Here is a 14,723-nt window from a genome sequence, read left to right on the forward strand (position 1 = left end):
TCTGCAGGCAGAGAGAAATAGACAGACGGACAGACAGACAGGGTCTGGCATTAGCTTTTGAAACCTCAAGGCCATACCTACTCCAGCCTAATCCTTTCAAACAATTACAATCCCTGGTGACGTAAGCATTCAAACCTATGAGCCTGTGGGGACCATTCTTGTTCAAACAACCACAGTACATAAAAAGTATTTAAAAGTCAGTCGTGCATTGTGGTACACACTACTTGGCACTGGGAGGTAAAGGCAAGAGAATCAGGAGTTGGAGGCCAGAGCAGCCTGGGCTGTATCATACCCTAGAGAGGAAAGGGAGAGAGAGATTGATTGACATAGCTGATGCTACTTTGCAGATGTTCATGGATAACAAAGGTACTGCCAGACGTTCTTGGGTGGTTTGTTTCTTCTGGGATGCTGATCAGGAATGTGAGACAAGTGACTAGAAGAAATGAGGAGAACAGTTAAAATAGTAGTTATAGAGTACGAGAATATCCTGGTTAACTTAGATCAAGTAGATTGATCAACAAGGAGCTTTTAAAAAAAAAACATGTGAGATTGAAAAGTATGAGCTTAGGTGGGGAATGGTGGTCGTTTCTAAGAGTGGAGAAAGCCGCCTTTTCCGATAGCTATAGGGAGTTTCAGGGCTAGTGTAGGTAAACAGGAAAGAGGTAATAACCTTTCACCAGTTGGGTCATTCTGTCTAGAAAGCCCTTTGCTTTTCTACATGCCAGTCTATTCCTCACCGCTCCAACTCAGATTTCTTCGGCTGCTTCACCAAAGCCAATTCCTAGTGTCATTTCTTTTGCCAGTTCTCATGGATCTGGAGACTGTCAAATCATCTTAGTCTCAATATGTCTTTATATACAAGTCTTTAGTTTTGTATGTCACTAAAAGCCTTGTCAACACCACCATGTAATTGGTAGTAAATTAGCAGTCAACTAGTCTACCTCTCCTTGCTTCTTAAGCTGTTATTTATTTTCCATGTGTCTACATCTCACAGTGTGTTTGTAAGCTCTCAAAACCACTGAAAGGTAGTCAAACCACCAAGATTTTTATATAATAGTAGCCAGACAATCTCAACAACTAGGTCATTGTTGGAAATTGTGAGTATTTATTGATTATTCTGTAGACAGTGTTGAAGGTTTTATATAGTACACTGAACATGATAGAAATAGACCAGTAAAGAATTTACTCTTCATTTTACTTAGTAAGCCTATTTGCAAGTGGTGCCTATTTGCAACTGACCTTTTTAGAGACATTTGGGGCCATTCAGTCTCTCACACTTAAGTTAAACTTGAGTAAACTAATCCAAGTTCTTAGGACTAGAATCCAAATTTCATTACTTCTGGAATTTCCCCTGCTACCAACATTGTTGTAAGAGCTGTATTTTAAATAATAGAGACCAATTTAAACAAAATCCTTATGTGAGCTGTTTTAACTCTCCCCTCCTTTTTAATGTTGTACATACACATTTTTCTGATAGTATTCAGTGTACTTTTGATTTTGTATTTTTTTATTATATGTAAACATGTTTCATGTTTTAAGTTTCATAATTGTTTTTGGTAACTGCGTACTACTCATTAAATTGATACACCATAACTATAATATGTCAAAATGCCTATCATAGGAAAATAATTATTTCTGATTTATGGTGTGATGGATAATGCTGCACTAAACATCTTTGTGCATATCATTTTTTCTTCTGAATTATTTCCTTAGGAAAAATTCCCAGAAGTGGAATTACAGGATCAAAGGGTATGAACATTTTTATGGCTCTTAATATGTGCCAGTAGAATTTCTTTAAGGATTGATGAAGCCACTGAGTGGCCTGAAAGGGATTTCAGCATTTGATCGGGACTAATAATCCTTTCACGTAGGCTAGGTTGGCAAGTGCTTCAGGCTTGAGTGTTTATCATGTACACTAGCTAACTTCATAGCCTTTGTTTGATGAAATAATTATAAGACAGGTAGTGTTTTGAATTAACCCTTCTGCTAATGCATAGTGGAAAAATCATTTGTTGTTATTACTTTTTTACTGTGTGCTTTGAATAAATGTATTTTACTATTTGTTTGTAGGATTTGATTAGAGACCAAGGGTTTCGTAGTGATGGAGGTAAGTAATGATTTTAGTTTTTTGTGTGTGTGGTTTTTTTTTTTTAAAGGCAAAAATGCAATTGCTTTGCTGCTTGTCTCCTTTATAGTTGCTTTTTTCATGAAACAGACACAGAGAAAAATGTGTAGAGAAAACCAAATCAGTTTTTGTTTTTTTTTTATAGTAATCATTTATTGCTAGCAGAATTTAAAATTAGCCATAACACATAGAGAAAATGAGAAGACATAAAAGAAAGTCTTAAATGTACCATCCATGATTTTAAAATACACTACCAAGGAGAGATCCTTAATTATTTTATCCACTTTTTAATTTCTCCTGCCTTCAAATCTGGAGTCCTAAATTTCTTTTGGCTTCCACCAAATACTTAGAGGCGCTTAGAATCATATTAAATCACTCTTTGGGGTTGCCTGCCACATCTCAGTTTGTCAGACTTCATCAAGCATTTCTCATCAACTTTCCAGATCTATTTGAAATGTACATTTATTTCATGGAATGACCCATAATGGAAAAATTCAGTTATTCTCTTATTGGTATAGTAAATAAAGTATACACATGAGAAATTACATTAAGATTTCTTATAGAATTTCCATCTAGCCTCCCCTCCAGCAGAGATAAGATTATTTAAGAAAGTGTTTTTTGAGCCAAGTGTGATAGCATATGCCTGTGATCCTAGCTGAGGCAGGAGGAACATGAGTTTGAGGCTAGCCTAAATCTACATAGCAAGACTCTGAAAAAAACAAAACAAGAAAACTCTATAATAATGTACCCCATATATTTTCTAAGAGGTGGCATTTGAGACTGTCTTGAAGTTTTCTTGCAAGAGGTCTTCTGTATTAACCTTCTCAGCTGCCTTCTGTCTTACAAGGAAGACCATATTAGCTGCACACCATGCTGGGTTCTTCACTGTGACCTTCTATATCTTCAAAATAGGTCCAAACCCAGACCCAGTATTTTATACTGAGTGAAGACTATATACGCCTTGTATTCTTATGGTTCTGGACTTCTGTGAGGGTACCAAATAGCAAGCATGAATATGTACTTAGTATGAACTGTATCACATAATTATTCGAGAGTTTTTGTTGTTTGTTATTCCATGAACCTGCCAATGAATGTTGCTGCCAGTTTGACTTTCATGTCTTAATAGCTGTGGCTGCTGATAATTTTACCCAATACATCCAGCATTTAAATGTTCCATCATGTTAGCATCACAGTTAACTTAGTAGTAAACAGCCTGCTTAGTACCTAAAATCAAGTGGCATTTCTTATCTTTGTTATAAGTCACTTTTAAAAAATTCATTGGAGTTTTTATGAAAATATATGCAGATTTTTAAAAACCGTCCAGAATTATTTTGTAAAGCAGGCTTCAGTTCATCTAATTTATTCCCCATGACTTCTTTCATTTCTTCTGTGTGTCTGTCTTCCTGTGTTTGCCTGCCCCTCTCTTTCTCTTCTAACAGCCCCCTTGAACCAGCTGATGCGCTGTCTTCGGAAATACCAATCCCGGACTCCCAGCCCCCTCCTACATTCTGTCCCCAGTGAAATAGTGTTTGATTTTGAGCCTGGCCCAGTGTTCAGAGGTAGTTGGGCTCTTCTTTCTTGTTTTTACCCAAGCGAACTAAATATAAACTACAGATTCTGTTTGTGCCTCACCCTCACAGCGTGTGTTTGTAAGTGTGAGAGTTTTAAGTACTAAATTTCTGCTTGGCCTGGCTGGAATGCTCTGAATGTGCTTTTCACACATCCTCACTACTGCAAGCTTTCTGTATGCTGTCCATTATAAAGTTTTAAAAGCAAGAAAATTCTGAGTTGGGATTTCCATCTTGTTTATTGTTGTCTTATTTCTGTTTAGTCTTGATAACTTCTTAAATTCTGGGGGACATGGGCAGGATTCCTTTTACTTTAGTTCATTAGATGATGACTTTGATTAAGGTTTTTTTTGCTGGGCACATTGGCTCATATCTGTAACCTTAGCACTTGAGAAGCAGAGGCGGGAGGAGAGTCACTGAAGGTTTGAGGCCAAAGAGATTTTTATGAGACTTTGGACAGTTTTTTGAGATTTTTGTCATAGAAGTAATTTTTTGTTCTTTATTTTTTCCTTTATATGCAATATATGTATATTGATTAATCCATAAACATGAATTCAGAAAAATTGAATCTATATATGTTAAATTATACCCTCATGTGAGGGAAGTTAGTAATATAATTGTAGTCTCCTATTTTGCCTGTCATATTTATTTATTGTTAAATTAACTTTTAAATTTTAAGATAAAATTTGGGTATCTTAAATATTTTTTACAATTAAATTTACTTTCTTGATATCCGTAGTGACCTATAATTAATATAATGATGGTGCTTTAGAGTTTTCCATCAACTTAGCTGTTCCACAGTGTAGTGGAAGTCATTCAGTACTCTGTGATGTAGTTAAACTAAGTAATACAATAAATAAGAATTGTGCATGAGGCAAGTTGTTACTGCTGTATAATGTTGGAAGTTACCAGTGGTTTGTATAAAATGTATTGTGCTCTAGTTAAAAGAAATTCCAAATACCATTTTCTTTTAGAAAATTGCATATGCAATCATAGAACTTTCATATGGTGCTATAATATTATATAATGACTATAAAACATCTGTGCAGATTTAGCATTTAAATACTGTCATTGGCATCCTTGCTGTTTAAAAGAACCTGGCTCCTTTTTACCCTTGAGAGTAGTATATTTTATAATTTTTTGGAGTATGGAAGTTCTACCTGGAAATCTCAGGCCTGTTCACCATACATGTACTCTGTGGAGTCATTGCTCTAAACTCCTCTGTCCCATGTACCATATGTGCTTCTGCTGACTGAGCCTACTTAACATAGCTCACTTGCCTTATAAAATATTGCTGTATATTTGAAATACAACTGGGATTCCGTAGCACTTATTTGCTCATTTTATTAATACTAAGTTTTTCAGAAAGTTTTGAAAGCCTATTTAGCAGGGCTGGAGAGATGATGGGTCAGCAGTTAAGAACACTAGCTGCTCTTCCAGGAGACCACGGTTCAGTTCCCAGCACCCACAATGGCAGCTCACCACTGTCTTTAGCTCCAGCTCTTGGAGTTCCAACACCTTCACGTAGATACACATGCAGGTAAAAGACCATTGCCCATAAAATAAACATAAATAAAAAAGAAAAGAAAAAGAAAGAAAACCAGGTCCTGGAGAGATGGTTCAGAGGTCAAGAGCACTGGCTGTTCTTCCAGAGGACTCAGGTTCAATTCCCAGCACCCACATAGCAGCTCCCAACCAAAAGGGATCTAATGCTGTCTTCTGTCATCCACAAGCACCAAGCAGACAAATGGTACACAGACAGTCAAAGCTCCTATAAACAAACAAAACAAAATAAAACAAACAAAAAAAACCAATAAAATACTAATTAAGAAAAAGAAAAGAAAGAAAGCCTGCTTAGCTTTGTTTATATTACTTTGCAATAAAGGTAATGATCTATATTTAATAGAAAAAATTCCAGGGACCACTGACACTGCCCACCATCTCTTAAACAATAGAGCTACAGTTTGAGATCATATATAAATTTAGGACTAATATGAAAGAAATATTTTAACAGTAAGGCCATTAAAATGTTTCCGTTTTGATGTTTACTTTTTTTTTTTAATATTGAGGCTATTGAAATATTACAAAATGGGGGCTGGAGAGATGGCTCAGCCGTTAAAGGCTAAGCTCACAACCAAAAATATAAGAGTTCGGTTCCCAGCACCCATGGCTGTCTCTCCAGCCAATAAAAAAAAAAAGAAAGAAATATTACAAAATGGTTTGTTTTTTAGAGTTCTGCAGTGATTCTGTTATTGGGGTTTTGGTTTGGTTTTGTCTTTTGAGATAGGGTCTATGTATTATGTGGCTCTGGCTGTCCTGGATTCACTCTGTAGACCAGGCTGACCTCGAACTCACAGAGATCCACCTCCCCCCTCTGCCTCCCAAGTGCTAGGATTAAAGGTGTGTGGTACAATGCCTGTGCATTGGTTGTGATGTTTTAATTTTTTATCAAAGGAAGTGGAAGTTGGTAGTAAATTTTAGAAAGTGTGCCTTGGTGTAGAGATTGTGTTTTTCTAGATTTGTTTACTAGTATCAATCTTAACAGTCATTAAATTGGCCAGAAAACCAAAAGAAATTCAGTACTAATCGCAAATAATGCCTCTTTTGGCCTACCCTTTGTAAAAGGCCAATATTTAGACATGCACTGCATTTTAAAGTCTAGATCTCCCCACTTTGTGGCCTTGTTAAGTGAACATGCTTGCTCCTCCTTAATGCTTCCTCCTCCTTAATGAGGATAATTTCCCCTTCCTCTAATTTAGGGTCAACTACAGGTTTGTCCGCCACCCCACCTGCCTCATTACCTGGCTCACTCACTAATGTGAAAGCCTTACAAAAATCTCCAGGACCTCAGCGGGAAAGGAAATCATCATCATCCTCAGAAGACAGAAATCGAATGGTAAGGCTATGTGATGTGTTTTTCTTATAATCATAGCCAAATATAATATTTTTCTTTGTTTTTTGTTTTGTTTTGTTTTTTGAGACAGGGTTAAAGGCGTGTACGACCACCGCCTGGCCTGCCAAATATAATTTTACCATTTAGATATAAGAGGACTGTGTGATACAAAGTTCTTGTCAAATACATTTGAGTTGATGGTTTTTTTGTGTAAAGTATATTCACACAAAACTGATTTTTTGCCTCCATTTCTAATCAATTTTTTGTTTTGTTTTTTGAGACAGGGTTTCTCTGTGTAGCTTTGTGCCTTTCCTGGAACTCACTCTGTAGTCCAGGCTGGCCTCGAACTCACAGAGATCACCTGCCTCTGCCTCCCGAGTGTTGGGATTAAAGGCATGTACCACTACTGTCTGGCCTAATCAAATTTTTAAGAGGTCATTTTGAAAGGAAAATAATGTTCTGTTTCTAAAATAAGGAGAACGGGTATAAACAGGTATTCAGAAAGCATGAATAAGCATATGTGTTCTAAAAGCTGGTTCAGAATTCAATATCTACCAAATGACATTCTTCCATATTTAAAAATTAATTTTCTGCTACTTTTACCTTACCAAAGCAATTGGTATGTTGATTTTTTTTCTTTTTTGATGACCAAATAACTTAAAATATGTAAGGAAATCTAGTACCAACAGTTACCATAACATACTGTTAAATTTTTAGGGATTTGAAGCCAAAACTAGCCACAAATATATAGTTGCTATCTAGCCTCTGTAGTCCTCCAAATAGTTAAAAAGCCATTTTATTTTGATTTTAATAATAACAATTTCTACACATAATAAATTATTGTTTTAATTTTTTAATTAGTATTTTATTATTTTGTGTATATGGGTGTTTGACTGTATGTATAAGGACAACATGTACATGCCCAGTGCTGAAGGAAGCCAGAAGAGTGCAGTGGATCCTCTAGGATTAGAGTTATGGATGATTGTGAGCTGCCATGTGGGTGCTGGGACTTGAACCCAGGTCCTCTAGAAGAATAGCTACTGTTCCTAATTTGTGAAATATCTTTCCAGCCACAGTTATTTCTGCTTTTAAGTAATTTTCCATTCTAATATTGACTCATCTTAAATTAGTTTTGTATTTTGAGTCATGATTGTAACTATTGCTTCCTCAACATGGTGGTGTTCTATTGTTTTCTTTCTTCTTTTCTTAGAAAGACCTTGCTCTCTTCCTAACTTCCTGTCAGGCAGCAATATATTTAGCATGAAATAAGGTTTTTCTCTTTTGTTTGACTTGACTTGACTTTTGCACTGTACTTTTTTGAGAAAACACTTGGTAGACGAGATTCAAGTGATGATTGGGAGATTCCTGATGGACAGATTACAGTGGGACAAAGAATTGGATCTGGATCATTTGGAACTGTCTACAAGGGAAAGTGGCATGGTATGTATGTAATATGGTTCCATTGGCACAAGTAAGATATGTTTAAAAACTTTGGTTTTAAAAATTCAAGCCAAAGCTGGGTATGGTGGCACAAACCAGCCTGTTCTACAGAGCTAGTTCTAGGACAGCCAGGACTACACAGAGAAACCTGTCTGTGGGGTAGAGGGATGACAAGCCAGGCATATGACACACACCTATATCCTAGCACTTAGGATGTAGAAGCATGAGCATTAGGAGTTCAAGGTCATCCTTAGCTATGGAGAAAGTTCAAGACCAACTTGAGTACTACAAGAGACTGTCTCAAAGACAAATATGAAGTCAACTTGTTTGCATCATTAAACTGTTCGATCAAATGCAGTAGTCCTCCAAAGGTTTCTAACAAAAATAATGGAACATAAAAACTGGCTTCACAGTAGCCAAGGTTGCTGTCAGTACTTTACAGTAGAGACTTGTAAAGATGAAGCTCATTAAGCTATCTAGTCCAAAAGGAAGTTCGTTTTCCTTTTAGAAGTATTCCTTTTGATAATTTTATGGATATTATAAGTCACAAGTAAGCATAAAAAATGTTCAGCCTCAGAGTTGGGAATTTAACTCAATTTTAAGGCTCTGGGTTTGGTCCTGGAGAGTACAAAATGACAAAACATGTTCATCCTCACTAGTTTTCTAAGATTACAAATTCAAAAGATAGAAACCACAACTCTCCTTCCAAATGAACAAAAAAAAAATCAATTGAATACATGTAGATTGCAATTATAATCCTGCTTATTTCCCTCTTGCTAATGTGGAAATATGAAAATTTGGAAGACTGTACATTGAGCCTAAGCAAGTAATTGGACGGCAATGAACAGGTTGATACCTGGGAATGTATACATCCCAGAGGTATGATAATGATGGAAAATTAAAGTAGACTTGAACACTCACTAGTAGAAGGTTTGATTAACACATCGATACATCCATATATAGTTATATAAGAGTCAAAATTACATAATAGAGCTACAGTGATATGGAAAGGTATCTAATATGTTAAGTTGTTTGAAGCAGCATATGTAATACCTTCATGTTAAAGATCTATATAAGGGCTGGAGAGTTGGCTCAGAGCTCTAAGTTAAGAGCACTGGCTGCTTTTGCAGAGGTCCTGAGTTTAATTCCCAGCAACTACATGATGGCTCACAACCATCTGTAATGTGTCCCAGCGCCCTCTTCTGGCCTGTAGTAAAGACATACATGCAGGCACAACACTTATACATAATAAATAAATCTTTTTTTAAGACCTATATAAAAATATTAACAGTATAAAAATGCTATGTAAATTATCTCATAAGGTTAAGTAGCCTGTTCTTCTATGAATAATAAGAGAAACAGTTTCTTGTGAATCTTAACATGCCTTTTAGCTGTCGCAATGATGGATTTTATTTTCCTTAAGTCTAGTCACGCCATGTAGAGTCATGTTATTTAAAAGGTGTATTGCACTGCTGTTTACATGGACATTTTGTGTGGGTGCTTTGAAGTGCCTTGCATCAGGGATTAGGATCAATTGAATTATTTTTTTCATGGGATTATGTAAAGCATGTAACTAGATACTGCTTTGGTATATAACTGTTGTAGCTTTACCATAGATTTCCTTGAGTAGAGAAATACCTTTAAATTATGACACTCTGGAGAATGGGTGTGAGGATCTTCCGATAGAGCCCAGTGCTTTTCATTGAACATGGCAAATGAGTAGTAAATGTTGATGTATCCTGCACATGACAGGATGGGGTTTTCTTCATTATAATATTGAGATTTTAAATTCTTATGAAAGTCTTGATAATTTTTACAATAAACATTAAGAATGGCTATGCTTAAGGAACAAGCTTTTCTGTAGAAAGACTTAATGGTATTCTTCATTGCTTTAAACCTGAAGACCGTTTACTTTATATTATATTTAACTTGTAGAGTAATACATGAGGAAAATCACAAAAACTTGAATATTTTATTTTAAAAAGATCTATATAAAAATATTAACGGCCGGGCGTGGTGGCGCACGCCTTTAATCCCAGCACTCGGGAGGCAGAGCCAGGCGGATCTCTGTGAGTTCGAGGCCAGCCTGGGCTACCAAGTGAGTTCCAGGAAAGGCGCAAAGCTACACAGAGAAACCCTGTCTCGAAAAAACCAAAAAAAAAAAAAAAAAAAAAAAAAGAAACACTTTGGCCGGGCGGTGGTGGCGCACGCCTTTAATCCCAGCACTCGGGAGGCAGAAGCAGGCGGATCTCTGTGAGTTCGAGGCCAGCCTGGACTACCAAGTGAGTCCCAGGAAAGGCGCAAAGCTACACAGAGAAACCCTGTCTTGAAAAACCAAAAAAAAAAAAAAAAAAAAAAAAAAAAAAAAAAAAAAAAAAAAAATATTAACATAAAAATGCTATGTGAATTCTCTCATAAGGTTATCATTTCATATGCATTCATTAGGTATTTATACTACATACACAGATAAACTTAGGATATATACATACATATATATACATACATGACAAAGGTTATTTCTGAGTGCCATAATTATGAGGAATTTTTTATTTATGCTTTTCTGAAACATTTAAGTAGTAAGCAGTATTAAGTGATATAGCTGATAGAATGAGTACTATATTACTTTGATAGTTAAGAAAAAGATAGATAGTGGTTTTATGTATATGTATACCTATATTATTTATAACTGTTCAGATAATTGAAATTCGCCAAGTGAATACATTTGTGATTAATAAGCATAACACTTATAGCCTTCTAGAAGATTCCCATGTGCCCTCTTCATTCACTCTCCTTGCAAAGATAACTAACATGTTGACTTAAGTAGGATATAATGTGTAATCTTTTTGTGTGTGGCTCCTTTTTTTCAATATTGTAAGGTCCATCAATGTTGTCATTCATCTCTGAGTAGTATTCCATTGTGTGACTGTAACGCGATTTCTCCCATCTGCTGTATAATAAGCATTTGGATAGTTTCCATTTTGGTGCTATTCTGAATGATGCTACAGTGTATATTTTTAGTATATGCCTTTTGAAGAACATATGTATGCTTTTTTTACTGGCTGTATGCCTAGCAGAGAATTATAGAACTACACCATATGCATGCTTACAGTTTTATAGCTATCCCATCAATGCTGTCAATTGATTGTACCAGTTTACACATCTACTAGCGGTGTGTAAGAGTTCATTTTAAGCCCGGCCATGGTGGGCACGCCTTTAATCCCAGCAGGAGGCAGAGGCAGGTGGATCTCTGTGAGTTTGAGGCCAGCCTGGTCTACAGAGAGAGTTCCAGGACAGGCAAGGCTACATAGAGAGACCCTGTGTTGAAATAACCCCCCCCACACACAAAAAGTTAAAGTATGATTATAATTTTAGTAATTTTCCAGTCAACATTGTAATAAGTCATAAGTTTTGGAGAAAAAATTTGCAAGTTGTTATTTTAAGCTAAGCTCCATTGTACCTGTTGTCCGTAGTTTCAGCATTCATTTAGTGAATAACACCTCATTTAACATAGTCAAATAATTACAAAAATTCCCTGAGTACTTAATAGGCTAAACGAAATTCCCAGTAGAAAAAAAAGTTGACTATATTTTAGCTTATATTTTGAAGTAGTAGTATAAGAATATCACTGTTAGTTGCTTTGTGTGGGGTAGTAGTGGCACATGCCTTTTCAGAGGCAGGCTGATCTTGGTGAGTTCAAGGTCAGCCTGATCTACAGAAGTTCCAGGATGACCAGAACTGTTAAACAGAGAAACTCTGTCTCAAAAAACCTTTAAAAAAAAAAAAAACAGGAAGAAGAAGGAAAGTACAGTTTATTAATAGGTGGTTAAATAAAACTGTGACAATTAGCAAAAACACCCAGTAATATTTCATATTTTATAATTTGAAATTTTGGAATAACAATTTTCTTTCAGGCGATGTGGCAGTGAAAATGTTGAATGTGACAGCACCCACACCTCAACAGTTACAGGCCTTCAAAAATGAAGTAGGAGTACTCAGGTGAGCTTGTAGATTACTGCTTTCCAGTGAATTCACTTCAAGTAGAGAAACAATGTGTCTGTGTACAGTTTGGGTTGGTATTGTTTTCCTGATATGCAGTATCATTTAGTACTGTTTATAGAAGACATATTCCTAGACTGAATTAATGGAAAGAGAAACTGTCTGATCGTGTATAATGATAGTTCCATTTAGGAAAATAATACTCTAAAAATTCTAAATGTGTCAAAACACATTTAAAATTGTATTAGTCCTGGGATAAGACTTATATAGGGAAGATTCTGGAGTTATAATTTTGTGTGAGAGAAATGCTCAACAAAACTAAGATTTCAATGCAGAGAAGGCTATGTATTCAAGAGGGTACATAGGTCCTCTTACATTGCAGAGAGCAGAACAAGGGAGCTAGTTGTTGAGGGTAGAGGAAAATAGTTTTGCTTTCACATAGAAAGACTTCCTAATATGTTTAGAACCACTTAAACAAAAGCAACCTCTACTTCCTCACTCAATGTATTTAAATATTATGTTTCTCAATAGATTTGTAGGTTCGACTAGATAATTATGGGTTAACCTTATTTTGTTTCTAGTAGTTTTTACTGAGAGCATAGTATTGGTAGACTGATTTGGCTCTCATTGTCACATTTCTTTTTTACAGGAAAACACGACATGTGAATATCCTACTTTTCATGGGCTATTCAACAAAGCCACAACTGGCTATTGTTACCCAGTGGTGTGAGGGCTCCAGCCTGTATCACCATCTCCACATCATTGAGACCAAATTTGAGATGATCAAACTTATAGACATTGCTCGGCAGACTGCACAGGGCATGGAGTAAGTTCAGTTCTGTTAAATCTTCATACCTGACTAAAGGCCTTAATAATACCTCTTGTGGGATACATTTTAAGTTTCTGTGCAAGAGTACTAACTAATAACTAGTACTAGCTTATTAAAAAAATATTTCTCTCCAGGTGATGATGGCGTATGCCTTTAATCCCAGCACTTGGGAGGCAGAGGCAGGGGAATCTCTATGAGTTTGAGACCAGCCTGGTCTACAGAGCGAGATCCAGGACAGGCACCAAAACTACACAGAGAAACCCTGTCTTGAAAAAAAAAATTAATAATAATATTTCTCTAGTTCAGTACTTTAAAGTACACAATGAGTGTAGTATTTGATGAGAACTTTACAGTTGCAAATGATGATTAGCACTCAGTGATTTATGTGAACAGTAGAAGTACAGAAAAGCAGGACCCCCCCTCCAAAAGAAAAAAAAAGCCATTACTAGTTAATGAAAAATATGTGACTATTATCTGTGCTTTCAAATAATTTTCCCTTGCATGCCTGTATTTTCTGCTGCAAAATAGTCAGTTATTAAAGTTTTAAATGAATATCTATATTCTGATTCTAGTTGAGGACTTGAAGTTGAAACATATATGTCTACTGAATTTTGCTTTATAACTCAAAAGATACATGTTGTAAGATATATATAGGTTAAAATTAACTGAAGCCAGATGTACTGGTGTACTCCTTTAATCCCAGCCCTCAAGAGGCAGAGGCAGAGGCAGGCGATCTCTGTGCGTTCAAGGTCAGCCTGGTCTACAGAGTGAGTTTCAGGACAGCCAGGGCTACACAGAGAAACCCTGTCTCGAGAAAAAAAAAAAGAAGAAGAAGAAGAACTGGCTCAAAAAGAATTTTTGCATAAAACTCTTTAAGTGGAATTAAACAGTTGAAAGGTAAAGTTAGGGTTGCAGATGTAGTTTAGTAGTAGAGCCCTTAAGCACCAACCCTAGGGGAAATCCCTAGCACAAAACAAAAGAAAAAAGAACATTTTAAAAGTAATTAGCTGAGGCCAGGCTTGGTGATACATGCCTTTAATCTCAGCATTGGAGAGGCAGAGGCAGGAGGATCTCTTTGAGTTCCAGAACTAACTAGAGAGACTCTGTCTCAAAAAAAGCACTTAGCTGAAAACAATAAAATATAAACTTGAAAGCTCTATGAATAGATGAATAGTTTAAAAAGTATGTCTTAACTAGTATGCAAATTGATTCTGTGTGCATGTATTAGTATGTCATTTAATCTTTAAAATATTATAAAGTAGATACTTTAATTTTCCTTTTACAGCTTTTTGTTGGAGGGGTGGGGTTCTAGACAGGGTTTCTCTGTGTAACATCCCTAGCTGTCTTGGAACTAGCTCTGTAGACCAGGCTGGCCTCAAACTCACAGAGATCTGCCTGCCCCTGCCTCCAGAGTGCTGGGATTAAAGACGTGATACACCACTGCCAGCAGAAACAGGCTTTTAAATAATTTCTATAAGTAACCTGTTAGGTCTCATATTTAGCAAAGTAATTTTAACTTAAGATTTCAGGGGAAAAAAAGGTTTCAGACTTTCAGACTAGTTTTCCCATAACCACTTATGCAACCTTTACATTATAAAATTGGAACAAAAGAGTAAAAGTGAATATGTCTTAACACCTACAACTCTTCCCTCAAGATCAGTTACAGGAAATAAGTATGAAGACAGGTCTCCAAACCATATCTGATTCCTCAACTTTTTCACCTTCCCTCATTCAAAACTAGGCAGTAACTTACAACAAGCCCATGTCTAACCAAAATGCTTTATTACTCATAGTGTCTTAGTCACTGTTCTTCTGCTGTGAAGAGACAACTCTTATAAAAGAAAGCATTTAACTAGGGCATTCTTACAGTTC

At 36.1% G+C, this 14,723-nt stretch overlaps 1 protein-coding gene across 10 annotated transcripts in view; it reads left to right on the forward strand.

Annotated features, from left to right (window-relative positions):
• The window catches only part of Braf (B-Raf proto-oncogene, serine/threonine kinase), a 137,919-nt gene that overhangs the window by 85,465 nt on the left and 37,731 nt on the right, over window positions 1-14,723 (forward strand). For 5 of the 10 annotated variants that reach the window (XM_076566489.1, XM_076566490.1, XM_042273099.2 and 2 more), the window contains exons 9-13: window positions 2,071-2,107; window positions 6,453-6,589; window positions 7,909-8,026; window positions 11,938-12,022; window positions 12,672-12,848. In XM_076566489.1, coding sequence (XP_076422604.1) covers window positions 2,071-2,107; window positions 6,453-6,589; window positions 7,909-8,026; window positions 11,938-12,022; window positions 12,672-12,848 — 554 coding nt within the window. Of the gene's footprint in view, window positions 1-1,713; window positions 1,750-2,070; window positions 2,108-3,564; window positions 3,685-6,452; window positions 6,590-7,908; window positions 8,027-11,937; window positions 12,023-12,671; window positions 12,849-14,723 lie in introns of all 10 variants that reach the window. The other 5 variants (XM_076566487.1, XM_076566486.1, XM_076566488.1 and 2 more) reach the window with 3 other exon arrangements.

The sequence above is a fragment of the Peromyscus maniculatus genome, chromosome 3 (genome assembly GCF_049852395.1).
Source record: "Peromyscus maniculatus bairdii isolate BWxNUB_F1_BW_parent chromosome 3, HU_Pman_BW_mat_3.1, whole genome shotgun sequence".
Classification (NCBI taxonomy): Eukaryota; Metazoa; Chordata; class Mammalia; order Rodentia; family Cricetidae; genus Peromyscus; species Peromyscus maniculatus.